The sequence below is a fragment of the Diabrotica virgifera genome, chromosome 4 (genome assembly GCF_917563875.1).
Source record: "Diabrotica virgifera virgifera chromosome 4, PGI_DIABVI_V3a".
NCBI lineage: Eukaryota > Metazoa > Arthropoda > Insecta > Coleoptera > Chrysomelidae > Diabrotica > Diabrotica virgifera.
In genome coordinates, this window is record NC_065446.1 from 18,842,546 (window position 1) to 18,859,354 (window position 16,809).

At 31.9% G+C, this 16,809-nt stretch overlaps 1 protein-coding gene across 17 annotated transcripts in view; it reads right to left on the bottom strand.

Moving 5' to 3' along the window:
• Positions 1-16,226, bottom strand: part of LOC126883476 (phosphatidylinositol 4-phosphate 5-kinase type-1 alpha) — a 240,122-nt gene extending 223,896 nt beyond the window's left edge. For 10 of the 17 annotated variants that reach the window (XM_050649060.1, XM_050649051.1, XM_050649058.1 and 7 more), the window contains exon 1: positions 15,911-16,225. In XM_050649060.1, coding sequence (XP_050505017.1) covers positions 15,911-16,031 — 121 coding nt within the window. In that variant the 5' untranslated portion in view covers positions 16,032-16,225. Of the gene's footprint in view, positions 1-15,910 lie in introns of all 17 variants that reach the window. The other 7 variants (XM_050649046.1, XM_050649048.1, XM_050649056.1 and 4 more) reach the window with 1 other exon arrangement.
• Positions 16,227-16,809: the final 583 nt, after the last annotated feature.

The following is a 16,809-nucleotide window of genomic DNA, read 5'->3' on the forward strand; positions in this document are numbered from 1 at the left end:
TAAATGAAAACGTTCATTTTTAGAACCTTGCTTATCGAATTAAAGAACGAGCTCAACAATACTTTGAACTCTATGATTAATAATAAAATATTAAAATGGCTTGGTTTCTATAATAGTAGAGGAGGGCAAGGATGCTAAATTTGCAAATACTCGATCGTTATGGGGACCTATTGGGTTGTGAAAATTAGGTCCTAAAACCAAGTTAAGTTTTCCATTTTAGTGGGGACTTTCCATTTTTTAATTTAATTTTCCATTTCCAACAATGGTTTTTTCTAATTATAGCGCCATCTATCCATAATTCGAAAATATGTCTCGAATAAACGTTACTTAATTTTACGTAAGAAATCCAAATCTGCAATAAAAAACGGGGGCTCATATTTAAGATTTTAAAGTAACCCCCCAACCCACCTCCGTGGGTGGTCGTGTTTGATGTCATTCGATAGATTTTTGAAAAATATTAAACACGTATTTTTCAGTTTTCCGATCTGGGTTCATTTCGCGAAATATATTCGCTTTTTTTTTGTGAAATTTTGTGCCTCACCCATTTCCTTACGCCCCAATCAAATCGTCAGATTTTGAAATATACACTGTTCTGCATGTACAGCTGGTTCCTAAAAAAAACTGATACGACTCTTAGTAGGATTTGATCATTTTGAGCAGTGTATTTGATTGGTTTGACATTATCAAGGGCGGATCCAGGGAGGGGGCCATGGGGGCCATGGCCCCCTCCGAGAATTTAAAAAAATATAAATTTAAATATTTGCAGTTCAAATGTTTTTAATTTCAAACACATGTAGAAAACAGAGGGGATACATATGTTTTCTGGACTAGAATTGAACAAAGACAGTAACAGAAGCTTCAAGAATGACATTGGATGTTTTAGAAATCAAAATGTTGATAATTTTACAAAGTGCCAATTCCTTGACAGCCATCAAAATCGTATCAATTTCCATATTCTATATACACAAAGAATAAAAAAGAAATAAACCGTTACTTGGGTCACTAGCACTAGTACTTAGAACAAAGGAGTTGGTTAGTATTTTCGCACAGTCAAAAGGAATTGTTTTACAAGTATTGCGTTTTATTTTTCTAATGAAAAATATGGTCACAATAAAGGGATGACAGCCCAAAGCCTTGTCATGAAACCTTAAACATCTTTCACCAAACTCATGACCAAAGACGGAGCCATACAAACCCATGAAAAAACATCATACCACAAGGACTGCGTTCAGCTTGAGCTGGATTTTCTACAAAGTTATCGCAACCCTCAAAAGTCAGTCATTAACCAGATAGACTCCCAGAGGTCTAAATAGATACAAAAAAAATAAAGAAAGACTACGACCAATAGTAGGGTCTACAGTGTTCTTATCTTAGGTCGACAAAATATTCCTCTCTAAGAGACCATCGTGATGATGGCCTTCTGCTTCTGGACGAAGATGCTGGATCTAGCAATGAGGGGAATTGTTAAGGTTTAAAATTGCATCAGGAGATAAGACTCTTAAATAACACCTATCCACAGCATCTTCCTAAGCAACATACATAGTAGCTTTAGTAGCACCAGGCATAATCAATTAATAACATGTTGTGGTGAAGAAATAATTGAACAAATAATGAATCAGGTTCAAAGTGCAAATTATTACTCTGTCTGTCATATTTGACGAAACGACCGACGTATCCCACGTGGAACAGCTTTCTCTTAATTTGAGATACATACACAATAACAACATTCGTGAAGACTTTGTCAAGTTCATTGGCGCTTATAAGAACCTAAAAATAATTAGTGAAAATCAAGAAAGAGGGAAAGAACAATGCCTGACAGGAGAAGCATTGGGAAAAATAATATTAAACTTGTTTAAAGAACTGCACTCGGATCCGAAGAAAAATGTGTAGGAAAAGTACCTTAAAACTCACCATTGTAATCCTAATTTTTAAAAATTACCCCCGTACTTACGGTACCTCTCCCCAAAAAAAGTTCATGGCCCCTCCCGAAAATCGGTCCTGGATCCGCCCTTGGACATTATATTATATTTATTATGACAGACAAATAATAAAATAAATAAACAAACAACTGATTACATACATGTTAATTCATAAAAATTGTCATAATTATTAAGTTCTAAATATTGCTATTATTTTGAATTCTTGCAGTTTTCGCATCTTCAAAGGGATTCACTTCTAATTTCTCCTAAAGCGTACTATCTCATGAGCGGTAGATATTTTTGGTCTTCCAGAACATTGCTTTCTTTTGAGAGTTTCTTGTTCTCTCCATCTTTTATTAATATTAAAAACTGTTGTTCTGCTTACGTTAAAATGGTTCTTTACGGCAGATAGTGACTAACCATTTCTAATTTCGTTACAATTCTTGCTTTTAGTTCTTTGCTAGCATGTGGAGCAATTTTTTGAGGTTGAACCAGGTTGAACAGAATAAGTTATTTGACAAATTTTAAGATTAGGCAGTGACAGTGACAGTATGTAAATAATAACTATTTATCCTTCAAAATACACTGCTCATTTTTCTACAACATACGTTTTAAGAGTCGTATCAGTTTTTTTATCTTGATCTGACGATTTCGAGTTTTTCTAAGGATAGATTTTTTTCGGGCCCCCCTTAACGAACTCCCCTGTAATAAGAGTCCATATATGGTAGGGGTACATTTACAGGGTACAAGGTTTCTCCCTATGTGATTTTCTGACGGGCTAGAGTAACTGAAAAAATCCTCGCTTGGGCTCCCCTATTAGTCCAGGAACCGAAGCTTTTCACCTAGCAATTTTTACAGAATGGATCGATTTGCTTGAAAATTTAAGAATAAGTAGTGGATAGTCCAGGGATCAATATATGATGCCGAAAGGCGATTTTACCATGGGGGTGGTTGCCACCCCATCTCGGTGGTGGAATTTTTTTATTATATTTTGACCATAAAAGTTGATAAAAACATTAATTCTAAGCAAAAAATGTTCTATACATTTTTTTGATAAAATGAATAGTTTTCGATTTATTCGCTATCGAAAGTGTTAGTTTTATATCGAAAAAATTACTGTTTTTCGAGAATACATACTCATTTACGTTTCACTCAATTTTTGTTGTAGAAAAAATTTTTTCAAACCAAGTTCTTAGGAATTAAATAACCTACAATTTCATATTTAAACATTTTTTCGTATATCTGATGCTAATCTTTCTATTCTGAAGAAACTGGAATTTTTTACCAAACTACAAAAATTCGTTATTCGCTTTTAAGTCCAGTTTTTTAAAAACTAATCATTCTAAAGCCAGTCAAACTTCTATCATCTATTAATAATACATAAATAAAGAAGAATGAATAAGGCAAATGACTAAAAACACCGCTAACTTACATTATTATGCTTCCAATTGGATTTCTCCTTTTTTTTTTTTTCAAAAAAATATATTGATTTTTTAACCGAAAGCTTTTTATTTTTTATCTTAGAAAGTTTGGTAAAAAAGAATTTTGTAGGTTTTTACAAGATCTATAAGCCTATTAATATTAAATATTTTTAAAATCCTCAGTCACAAAAAGAGGTAACTTTGAAAGGGTTGGTAAAGGTGGTCTTTGCATGTTATTACAAGTTTTAATTGCCAATAGCTCACTCAATTTTTGCCGTAAAAAAAAATTTTGCAAACCAGGTTCTTGTGAATTAAACAAGCTACAATTTCATATTTAAACATTTTTTCGTATCTCTGATGCTAATCTTTCTATTCTGAAGAAAAGGCCATTTTTTTCAAACTACAAAAATTCGTTATTTGCTTTTAACTCCATTTTTTTTTAAACTAATAATTCTAGAGCCGGTCAAACTTCTAGAACAGCGGTCCTCAATATTTTTGAGTCATGTACCATCTAACGTTTCTTTTATTATATTTCTATATTTTTAGATTGTATAATCAAGACTTACTATGTACTACTATTTTAAGTTTTTGTGTGTTTTGTGTACCACCGCAAATAATGATATGTACCACCAGTGGTACATGTACCACAGATTGAGAACCGCTGTTCTAGAACCTATTAATAATACATAAATAAAGAAGACCAAATAAGGTCAATAACTAATTTTAATTACGGTGGTGATTAGGAGGTTGCTTCCGATCACTTTTCGCTGAAAAAAAATAGGGACTGACATTCTTTTCATTATAAGTCACTTAATTTTTGACCAAGAGACTTTTTTATTTCTGGAGATAGATATCTTTAAATACTTTAAATTAGTTTTTACAAGTTATCCTCGAAAAATGCATAGTTTTGCCGTCTTTTGACTTTGAAACTACAATATGTAGCATTTGACGAAGAAGAGCTAACATATAATAAAGTATAGCTCGATTATTATTGGTCTTAAAGAAAATTAAAAAAACGGTTTTGTTTATTTTTTTTAAAAGGTACATTTTTGTTAAGTAAAGTTCTTTTGATAAAACGAAAACTTTTGGAGTTATTAGCAGAAAACTTATTAAAAACATTGATTTTTTCGATATAAAACTAACACTTTCGATAGCAAATAAATCGAAAACTATTAATTTTATCAAAAAAATGTATAGAACATTTTTTGCTTAGAATAAATGTTTTTATCAACTTTTGCGGTCAAAATATAATAAAAAATTTACACCCCCGAGATAGGGTGGCAACCACCCCCATGGTAAAAGCGCCTTTCGGCATCATATAGATTTTGATCCTTGGAGTATCCACTACTTATTCTCAAATTTTCAAGCAAATGGATTAATTCTGTAAAAATTGCGAGGTTTTGTTCTATTTGAAGCTTCATTACTTGGACTATATCTTAAACTTTGAATTGCAGTGTTGGCGAAAAAATAAACTTACAACTCCCTCTAAGAATGCCACATGTCCATTTTCAATAAAAAATCTCTAATAGTTTTTGTTATATTCGAAAAAATCGATTTTCATTTTGTAACTTCAAAGGGCTGTAACTTGTTTTATGTGCATATTTGTACTAAGGTAAGTTAGGTTCATTCGAACTATTTTTGTTCCCAGAATATGTGGTTTAATTTATGACCTGTATTTTTGTTACACCCTGTATATCTGGGTCAAATTATAAAACAAGGAAAACCAAACAGCAGAGATCAAAAGATGAGTTAGACTGGCATGGGCGGCATTTGGCAAACTAAGCTATATCCTTAAAAACAAAAGATATCCACAACATCTTAAGACCAAGGTATTCGCGGTGTCAGTGCCGGTTTAACCTAACTTCGGGCCCTGGGCGCTGGAGGTTTAAGGGCCCCCTTCATTGCTATTCGTTGTCAGTTTTTTAACAAAAAAGTACGTTCATTAACTACTATAAAGGTTTATTGTAAAATCCATAAAATATTTTTTTAAACAAGCAAGAAGAATAGCAAACGTAAAAAAAACATTTAAAAATAATGAATAAAAAATAAAAAGTTCCACAAAACAACACATGACAAGCAAAAAACATTCTAAAAAAACATAAAAGACAAAAATTAGATCACTTTTTTTCTTGACTTGGCATTCGCAAACTGCCATATAATATTATCACAATTCAGTTTCTCCAGTTCTTCATTCTCTATATACAATAGTGATAATGCGTCTAGGTTTTCTTGACCCAAATTTGTCCTTAACCCGGCACCTGCCACGTGGGGTGCTACCAGCACCCCATAACACATTTTTATCAAATATTTGGTATTTCAAGTTTGGTAACGGAGCTGTGCGTCATAGTAGCTTTCTATAATATTATATAGCATAGATGTGTTAGTGTTTGAAGTAGTTATTTAGTGTCATTCTGAACTTATTGCTCTAAAATCGAATTGGGGTGTCATCATCTGGCACTTTAAGTTTTAAATTTTTTTTTGTATTTTTGATAAACAAATTTACATGTTTTACTGAAATAACTGATTTAAATTATTAATATAGACTCTATACACACTAAATCTTAATTTTTTTAGATATTTTACTTGACTTCATTTATTATGGCTTGGAACTTGCTAATTTGCTTATAACACTTTTTTCATTTTATTTTTTAACTTTTATAACATATTAGTGGCTAATAAGTTAATAAAACATGTTTTTTTATATTCTGGTGTTACTCAACACATTATTTTGTTTTTTAAACAAGTAGATCACAGACAATTTTAAGGGGTGCTGTGAGCACCCCACGTGGCAGTTGGCGCCTTGTAAAGCCACGTGGCAGGTGCCGGGTTAAATATGTTTTTATTCTTTTTCCGAAAAAGTCCGCTTTCCTGGCGCATTAGAAATTGGTATCGTCAAATAAATTTGCAGTAAAGTTAAAATATTGGGAAAAGTTGCTTTTACATCCTGGAAGAATCAAATTTTTCATAAATTGTATGATGTTTATTCAAATTTTGGCATAACGTTACAAAATGGGTAATTTCATAATGCAAGTTCTCTTTGGTTTCATCAACATCGTTTTCATCAACAATTGACGTCTTGACTTCTTCTTTATGTCTAGATTAAAAAAAAAAACATCTAAAAGCTGATGTTACATCCTTGTAGCATTCAATTCGCGATTCTGAAAACAGCGACTAATTTTCTAGACTCTAGATTTTCTGTGACATCGATTTTTTTGTCGCTGCGACTACAAATCGCAAGTGGAGTGCCAGCCTTAGAGGCCACTGTATAATGGCAAATTGCAATTTTTGTAATCGCTTTACTTTTTAAAGAGTGTGTACCTATTGTTTGTGTATAGAGTGTATAGCTTGGTTAGTAGAGCATTGGACCAGAGATCGAGAGGTCCCGGGTTCCAATCCCGGATAATTCATATTTTTTTTTTAATTTTTAGTTGTTTTAATAAAAATTTTTTGGAAGTGGTAGGTAAGAAAGTTAGTTTAATATTTAAATAAAATACAACTAACCTGTTAAGTATATTATTTATTTCCTTGAAATTATATAATAGAAGTATAACTTCTTACGTGCGTACAAAATACACACACACATTCTTTTTTATAATTAAAAGGAACGGGCCCCTCCGGGGCCCGGGCCCCTGGGCGCCCGCCCCAAGCGCCCAGTGGATAAACCGGCACTGCGCGGTGTGCAAGTACTTGGAAGGGATACGAGAAACGATCGTGCGCGAATAGCGAAGAAAAATTGCAACTTTCTTAAATAATTCATATTGTCAATTGAAATTGTCAAATTGACGTACATTTCATACATATTGTCATTTAAGATGAAAAATTATATATTGCTCCACAATATTGATATGATATGCAATTATTATATAAAGGTAAATTTAATTAATTGTATTTTGCTTGCAGTACTGCATTTTAATAACTAATTTTATTTACTACATACAATTATTTACGTATTAATAACATAACCTAAATCTTATTTTTTCTTCTTATTATTTTTTTTGGACTATGGCCTTGACAATTATTCAGTAACCAGGACCATATGATTGGCTAATATAATTAAATGTGCGAATAAAAGTGCAGAGCGTAGAAACCAGGTGTCGCTTTTCCGAACTTGCACGGTCCCAATACCTACATTCGATGCTTACTCCCTGTTCTCACTTATGGTTCCCAAACGTGGACATTTACAAAAGCAAACATGGACAAAATCATAAAAACGCAAAGAGCAATGGAAAGGCAAATGTTGCACATAAGACTTAATGGATAGTGATGAGCGAGACTGGTCTTGGTCTTGCGGTCTTGGTCTTGGTCTTGCAGCAAGACCAAGACCAAGATCGCCTTTTGGTTGCAAGACCAAGACCAAGACCAAGCATGCAAGAACAAGACCAAGACCGAACCTTGCAAGACCACGCAAGACCAAGACCAACCTGCAAGACTCTTGCACTTTTTTGAGAAAAATTGGTTTGTATTATTTAACTTTATTTTTTTAGTTCAATAGTATATACTGACATTGTAAGAAACCTTAAACAATATCGAATTTTTAAAATACATGATATTTTGGTTATATTTTTAAATCGTTTTGATTAAGTCAAACGGTTTGCATTTTCTCAACCTTTAAAGTGTCCAGAAGGCAAGTTTTCAAACGGCGACAGTTCAAGGACAATTGAAATTACTTGTAAGACAAAAAATGTAATTATAGATAGGGTAATCCATTAAAAAAAATGCAATTAAAAACGGTTTTTATGTACCAGTAGTTTTCGCTTTTTTGTCTAATAAAAATACTGACACTTATTTCAATTCTTTTCGCATAATCGAGGAAAAATGTAGGTCGTTAAATTTAAAATTAATATAAAAAATATCATAATAGATTTTGAAAAGGGATTCACAATGCTGTGAAAGCATTGTGGCCTGAATAAAAAATAACTATTTGTCGATTGTAATGTGTCAAGCTTGGTATCGCAAAATCCAACGCTTAGGTTCAGTTTTTGAATATAATGACAAAAATTCGGATACTGGGAAATTTTTAAAATTATTTTTTGGATTAATTTTTTACAATCAACGAAAGTTGGAAGTTGAATTATTTGTGAAAATCCCGGATGACAAACGCGTAAAGAATTTTACTGATTTCATAGTTGAAAACTATTTGGAAGAATCTAGGTTTTCCCCAGAAAGGGCCAGTACTACAATTAGTATGTGCCGCACTTGAAATGCATGCGCATCATTTCAGTGTGTTTTAAATTCTAGTTTTTACTACCCACATCCGAATCTTTTCAACTTTTTAAATGTCATAATGGGTATTCAATCCAAAAATACAGTACATCTAATTTACTTACCGTTGCACGTCATTATCTACGTCAGAGATCTAAGTTGACATAGTTGCCAAAGTATAAAAAAATCCTGAATTAATTTTAAATCAAATAGATGACATAATTATTGTAAACGTGGATTATACAACAAAACAAATTAATATTCAATGTAAATAAGTAAAAACTTAAGAAATAGAGAACAAGAATTAAGTTATAATCTTTTAAGATTTGCAGTGCAAGCGTTTTTGCACTGCATTGTTATAATAATTAAAAAACGGCTCCGAACTCTTGACATGAAGCCGGTAGGTTTCTTTGTATATCTATGTCTACAATAACAACTAAAAAAGTTGTCGGATACCTCGATTATTCCAAGTCGTGATAAAATTAGGTGAAATTTATATTTTTATAGTAGAGGATGTTTTTATAGTAAAGTAAATAATAAAAACAGTAAATATAATAAAACAGATACTTATAGTAAAGAATATAAACAAATATGAAGTGTCATCACCGCAACTGTCAAATAAATGTTACCAATTTATTCTAAAATGTCACCTTCGTTCGATTACAGTTACAGTGTGATTCGAGTAAATGTGCTTCATAAAAAAGCTTTATAATCCATTTATACAAATTAAATGAAACATATTATTGTGTATTTCTTTAGGTTAACATTAATAGAAATTTTCAGATATTATTTCTACGCGTATATAATAAAATATGTCTAGTGGCTGTAATTCCAGTGTATTCGGCATCGTCATTCTAAAAGAGAACACACCTACCGCCTAAATATTTCGTGTTGGTATCATGCGACGTCACAGGCTATGACGTGGATGACGTGCAACCGTTAGTAAATTAGATGAAGTATATGTGAAAATAAAAAGTGCGAATAACTCGTGTTACGAGAGCAATGTAGTTTAAATAAAATTAAAGAACTGCAAGATAACAAATTACAGAATTAAGCGTTTATAACTCCTCATTAGGTTTAGTTATTATGTTATAGTATTAGGTCTATAAATAGGTATGGTAAATATGTAAGCATTTACTAAAAAGTGTGTTTTAGTTAGTTTATAAAAAAGTTAATTATATTAAATAATGATTAAATAGAGTAAAATTAATTTATGTTCTTAAATTTGACCCTCGTAGGATAAATACTAGTGTTCGAGTGAAAGGAGCAGATCATTATCTGTTAACAACTATAAACCGTTTATTCCTTTTCGTAAAATCCATGAATTGAAGGTCCCCGACCATTTGTGGCACCTTTGAGAAGCTCTTTGTCTTAAACATTTTATTAAAATACAGGGGCAATAAACAGTAATCCAGACTCAAGACGTGGTCTGAAGGCAGGCAGCAGGTATCGAATGCATGCAAAACACAAGGTGACACAACCGAAAGCCGGCAATTGCAACAAGGGTTGTAAATGCAGGTTTTTCCTACTGATAAACATTACCATTATAAAAAATACTCTAATCTCTTTATATAGAGAGAAATAATTAGGTCATTAGGTGAATGTATAATGTTAAAATTGGTATTTGTTTGAAACTACATTCTACATTCTGTTAAAATTTTAAAGCAAAAAATATAGTTTCATTCTTCACATCTTTATTTATTTCAATGTACATTTTATTCGAAATTGTTTGGTTCAAATTATTACTAACAAAAAAAGCAAGACCAGCAAGACTCTTGCAGCAAGACCAAGACCAAGAACAAGACCGGCTAGTGCAAGACCAAGACCAAGACTGCCTTTTAGCTGCAAGACCAAGACCAAGACTAGCCTGGTCTTGTTCTTGTTTTGCTCATCACTACTAATGGATTAAAAGAGAAACGAGTGGATAAGAGAGAAAACCAAAGTTAGGTACTTATGTTAGACAAGAAGTTGCAAAATTGAAATAGAGATTTGTTGGACACACTATAAGATAAAAAGAAGACAGATGGAACAAAATTCTTATAAATTGGAGACCATGGAAATATAAACCAAGCAGAGGAAAGCCCCAAATAAGATGGGTAGATGATATCAAGAAACATGTCGTGGGCTCTAGGTGGATAACTGTAATGACAGACAGAGAAGAATGGAAAAGGATTAGGGAGGCCTATGTCCAGAGATGGACCGAAGAAGGCTAATTAGATAGATATTTTTTTGTCGATAATATTTATTTATTGACATATTTAAGCAAGGTCCTGTTACATTTTTTGTCACATCACAATCTAAACAAATACAATAACCTCGACTTCTAATCTAAGAATTGCATTAATTGCATTGCTTATTTTAAATAAATCAAATACCAGCTAATGTAAATGTTTTTTAACTTCTCATAAACATTGCAGTGAAGTGCATGTTACAAAAGTATGTCAAGACTATCTTAAGAACAAAGCTGCATCATTGCAAAATTATATTAATATTAATTTAAAGGTCTGATATTATGTTCAAACTCAACAAGTTATATGATTAATATTATTCAGTATATTGTAGGTGTGTATATGAATGAATGTATTGCTCTATGGAGGGATATATAATTATCCAAATACTTAATAATAAAATATTTATTTATTTTATAAAACAACAAATTCATAACTATTATAATATTTTTTTCTTATCTGTTTAATTTAAAAAATATAAAAATGAAACCATAGATTTAATGATCCTCATAAAATAATAAAATAAAAAATGTATTACTTTATAACTACACTACTCCAAGAAATTAATGCACCACCTTAAAAAATGAGTCAATTTTGATGTCTCGAGTTTCCAAAACCTGTTGTCCGATTTAAGTGATTTTTTAATATGTTATAGCCTTAAGCAAACTCTACACTCTCGTGAAGTTCCTCGACGAAGTACTAGGAAAAGTTGTTCGAAGTGCATCTCTGCACACTCGTTCAACTTCAAGGAACACATTCGCATGTGGAGAAACTAACTTTGAATCCCTTAACTCGGTCACAAAAACCGACACAAAATGGACGTAGCCCGAGGAGAAGCAAAGTTGCATGAGGTATCTCTCTACACTCTCACACTCTCGAGCGCTTTATTCTTTAACAACATTGTTGTAATAATATTGTTGTTAGACGGGTAAATTGACATTGTATACCGACCGGGTGTACCAATCAATCTGTGTTTTTTTCTCAAAGTTCACCCCACCCTTTAGAATATTATAGCATTTTTAAAATACTGAAATTAAAACCCAACTATAGCCTCAGATTTTCTTAATATTCAAGACAAAAATTACCCATTTTTAAGGTGGTGCGTTAATTTCTTGGAGTAATGTATATCTTGTGAAATAAGGGAAGAATTAAGATTGCATACCTGCCTAACAAATGAGAAGAAAGCAATGAACACTCCTTTAGAGCTTCTGTATAAAAAATACAAAATAATCCCACAAAGGTAAGATGGCGAATGCACATTGACTCCGAAATTAATAATGCTCAAACACATAGATAATTTTACAACCAAGCATGTCTAGTTTCCCAATTTTGAAACATGATTGTGATTGTGTTGATTTAAAAAGAAAAAAAAAACAATGTCAATGAAATCAATTCCAAAAACATTTCTATATTCTGCTTAAATCATCCCATTAACAATGTAACTAAAGAGCAACTACTTGTTAGGTTACAACACTCTCTTGGATTACATAAGCTCTTAAGAATTTCTCTCAATGTTAAGTGGTTTGTAGTCTTATTTTTCAATTATCTTAAATATGTTGATCCACATAATTCCCATTTTCTGATAAGGATTTAAATTTTGAATTACTTGTATTTTTTCTTAGAATATTAAATCTTTAGACTAGTTTACAGTATTTTGTTTGTTTTGTTTTAGATCACAATTCATAAGAAAACAAATGTTGTTCCCCAAAAAAACTAAAAATAGCATCACTAAAAATTGTTGCAAAATATTTTTAATAACACCCAATACAGTGGAACCTCGATAAGTCGGATTAATGGGGACCGCGGCCGATCCGGGTTATCGAAAATCCGGGTTAGCCGGAGAATATGGTAATACATATAAATAATAAATAAATACACATTATAATTGCAAAAACATGAAATACATATCCACAGTACGTCTAAATTTCGTACAGTTGTATACAATACAGTATTGTTTATTTCTTGGTAAAAAACCAGTCAAAGTGAAAAAATGTTTGTTTTGTCTGATGAAAATCGGTCCGGGTTAGTCGGACTTCCGGGTTATCAGAGGCCGACTTACCGGGGTTCCACTGTACTACTAAAAAATATATTAAAAACAAGAATAAATCTCACTACAACATAATCCACATTATTTTCTACAATAATATTGAAAAGTATTGTCCAAGTAAAAAATACTGTAGAATAGCTTTAAGCCGGTGAAATATGATATTCTTCAAATATAGATGTTAGGTCAAACGTTTAAGAAGCGGCCCTTTGAAAGCATCTGTGTTTTTACGGCCAGACCTCCCGCATATCTATTCACAAGTTTCGTGCAAAACATTAGTTTTAGTTCAGTAGCCTAGCAGTGTATTAGTACTGGTACGTGTGTTAAGTCATACGAGTGTTTTGCTTGCTGTAATTATTTTGAATATTGGTTTAGTATTTCGTTTGGAGAGTGTCAAGTGTTGATTATTGTAATTTAATTAATGTGAATAGTGATGTGGCGTCCGTGGGATAATGTAAATATCACGTATAGTGTGAATGTAATTACTAAAAAAAAGAGCTAGTAAAGAAGATTCGAATGCATTTAAATGCAGAAACACGTATGTTTGAATGTATACAAAAATCTACGTACGAAATTCGGCTTCGATGAAACACTATTGGCACAAGCCACCTCTGATTTAACAGAAATTCCACTTTCTACTGTATATAAAATAGTTCAAAATGAACCCTATCATCGCAAGAAACGATGTGACTACAAATTTTCAAGACCTTTAAATCCTTCACTTGTAAAACTATTGAAAACCACAATATACGACTGCTACAAAAGCAATGAAATACCTACAATAGAAATAATAAGAAAGAAATTGGAAACAACCTGTCGAAATATGAACTGCTGTGAGAAAACTCTTCAAAATTGGATAAAAAAAATGGGCTTTAAGTTAAAAAAAAATAAATAAACGTCAAGCAATTATGGAAAGCCAAAGAATAGTCAACAGACGTAATATGTACCTAGAAGAAATTACTAAATATAGGCAAGAAAATAGGAGAATTTATTATTTAGATGAAACTTGGTATGATACCCACGATACAGTAAAGAAAGGATGGACAGATGGTTCAAGCATGTGCATACCAGAAATGCCTGCAAATAAAGGCTCGTGACTAATTATTGTACATTGAGGAGGAAGTGAGGGATGGGTTCCGAATGCTTTAAAATTATGTGGGAAGAAAATGGAAGATTGTAACGTTGACTACCACAAGAATACGGAAGCTGACATTTTTGAAGATTGGTTTGAAAACTCGCTGATCCCAAACTTGGAGAAAAACAGCGTAATAGTGCTTGACAACGCTTCCTATCATTCCCGAAAGCTCACTAAAATACCAAATACATCTTCAAAGAAAGCTGACCTGCAAAAATTTTTTAATGGAAAATGATTTGTATTTCGAATATTTTTACACAAAAAAACAACTTATTGAAGTTCTACACATGAAGCAATTTAGAAAATTATATGCTCTAGAGAGTATTGCCGAAAATCATGGACACACTATATTGAGACTTCCCCCCTACTTTTGTGTTTTCAATCCTATTGAGTTAATTTGGGGACAATTAAAACCAAGTATAAGGCGTTCAAATAAATTTCCTAAATTTGACAAAAAGGTAATTGAGATAATTAAAAAAGAAGTAGCCAATATTACCAAAGTAGACTGGCAGAAAAGAATCGCCAAAGTGATCAAAGTGGAAGAATATTATAAGAAGATTGGGCACTTCCACATTAATGGTGGAAATAAATTTATTATTGAATTGGGCGATGATAGTGACGAAGAAAATACGGAAAAAGGAGAAAATGAGTTAAGTGTATCAGTATTTTAATTGTTGTGTTGTGCAATTCATTTTCCAAGCATAAGTGTACTAATGAAAAGACTCGGTTAAAAAAATATTTTTAGATTTTGTATTTTTAATAAAAAAAGAGCGGGGACATGCTTGCATTTTGTGCTGAATTTTAAAAGTTTTGAACCGTATACCTAAAGTAATTTTAGATCTAACTGTGTTTTTATAAAGTTCTTTTAGTATCAGTAATTCTAACAATAACAAGATTAATTATAAAAGCTATTCTACATCAGTTATTAATGCAAGCATGCGGTAAGAGGGAGGTCCCTGTGAGGTTAAATGTTATTAAAAAATTGATAAAATTAATTTTAACACATACAATATGTCCTGCTTTAACGGTATTTACCTAAGTATAAATAAACATTTTTAATTACATATTTAATTACCAGAAAACACCAGCTGCCGGCCTAATATTAAAGAAGAACAACCCAAAGAAACCTACAAATCTTACCTATTACACTATATATAGATTGCTTGAACAATAAAAAAGCATGCTATGACAGTGAAGCATGGGTCCTGAAAGAAACATCCAAAAACAAACTCGACACATTCAAAAATAAAGTACTGAGAAGAATACTAGGACCTGTGAGAGAAAACGGAATCTTCAGAATTCAATACAACAATGAGCTTTATCAACTTGACAAGTAAACACCCCTGTCAGACTTCACTGGGACATGTAATAAGAATGGGAGAGGATAGGCTACCAAAAAGAGCACTTAACGCTAGAACGCAGGGAAAGAGACCAGTTGGAAAGCCACGAAAGCTCTGGGAAGACACAGTCAGCAGCTAAGCACAAGCACATTTAGGAGTCCATGTATGGAGAAGAGCAGCCACAGACAAACAAGGGTGGAGGCAAAAAGTAAAGGAGGCTAAGACTCAATTTGGGCTGTAGTGCTGTAGAAGAGGAAGAATAGTAAAAACATGTGTTTATAAGGATAGCTGGTAATGTTAGGGAAAATGGTTTATAGCAAAACTTATTGAAAGGGAGACCCAAAAAGATCAAAGTACTTAGACCAGAGAAAAATAAATACAAATGAGAGAAAACAAGAAACTAAATAAAATGAGATATAAGTTAACCACTCTTAAAAAGGAAAGTAGTGTAATGTATTTACAAAACAGTAGTAAATTTAATAAAACAAATTAAAAATAGTTATAAGGAAAAATTAATGAAAATCAATTCCTATGTATTAAAACCTGACAGAAGATGTGTCTTTACTGTATATTTTTTCAACTGTAGCTTTAAGTTTGTTTAGAAGTATAAATAAAACTTACCATCAATTTCTTCCGTATCTGATGATTCACGAAATCCTGGAATATCCTTGGAGCTATTCATATTTGTCATTTGAAAAGTATCCATAGTTTGAATAGTTTCGATTGTGTCTCCAGAAGCCATTTTGCTAGCTGGGACTAATCCAATTTAGAAATCGAAAGCTGATTTCATTAAAACACTTCACTAATACAACATTTAGAACGGACTAATTATTTCACGAAGAGAACATTAAACAGTGTAAAATCCGTTTACACTCCACACCTTTCCACTGACTGACCTTTGACATGTCAATATTGACTTGAGTTTAAACTGTCAGAATTTGTGACATACCGATTTTTCTTCTCTCAAACTTGTTTCAAATTTACGCGAAGCAAGCTGTTGATCCAATATTAGCATAGGCCAACGTACCTTTTAGTGCTGCTACCTATTGGTTGACTGTCGTAACGTTTGCTCAAGTATTTTACAGATTCCTAGTTCAAGAAATAAATCAGAGCCAATTAGTTTTTGATATCGTCATATAGATGGCGAAGAAGTTTTTGTCGAAATATTTTTATAAATTTTAATTATTTTCAGTTTCTTCCCTAGTTTGGTGTTCTGTAAATTAAGGAAGAAATTTAACATAAAACCTCAATTATTATTAATATGTAGTAATAATTTTACAAAAAAAAAGAATCATAAAATAAATGTTGATTTTGAATATTAATCATTGTTCACTAATAATTATGCAAGCATAAATACAGTGATGTACAATTTTAACTTACTTTATATTATTGTAGGATTTGGGTGTTATTAAATATTGGTAGGCTTAAATTATATCTTATTCTATTTTTATTACATTTCTTTCCATTTCTTTCAATTTATCAAAAGGAGACAGCAAAACGATTCATTACTAACAGAACAC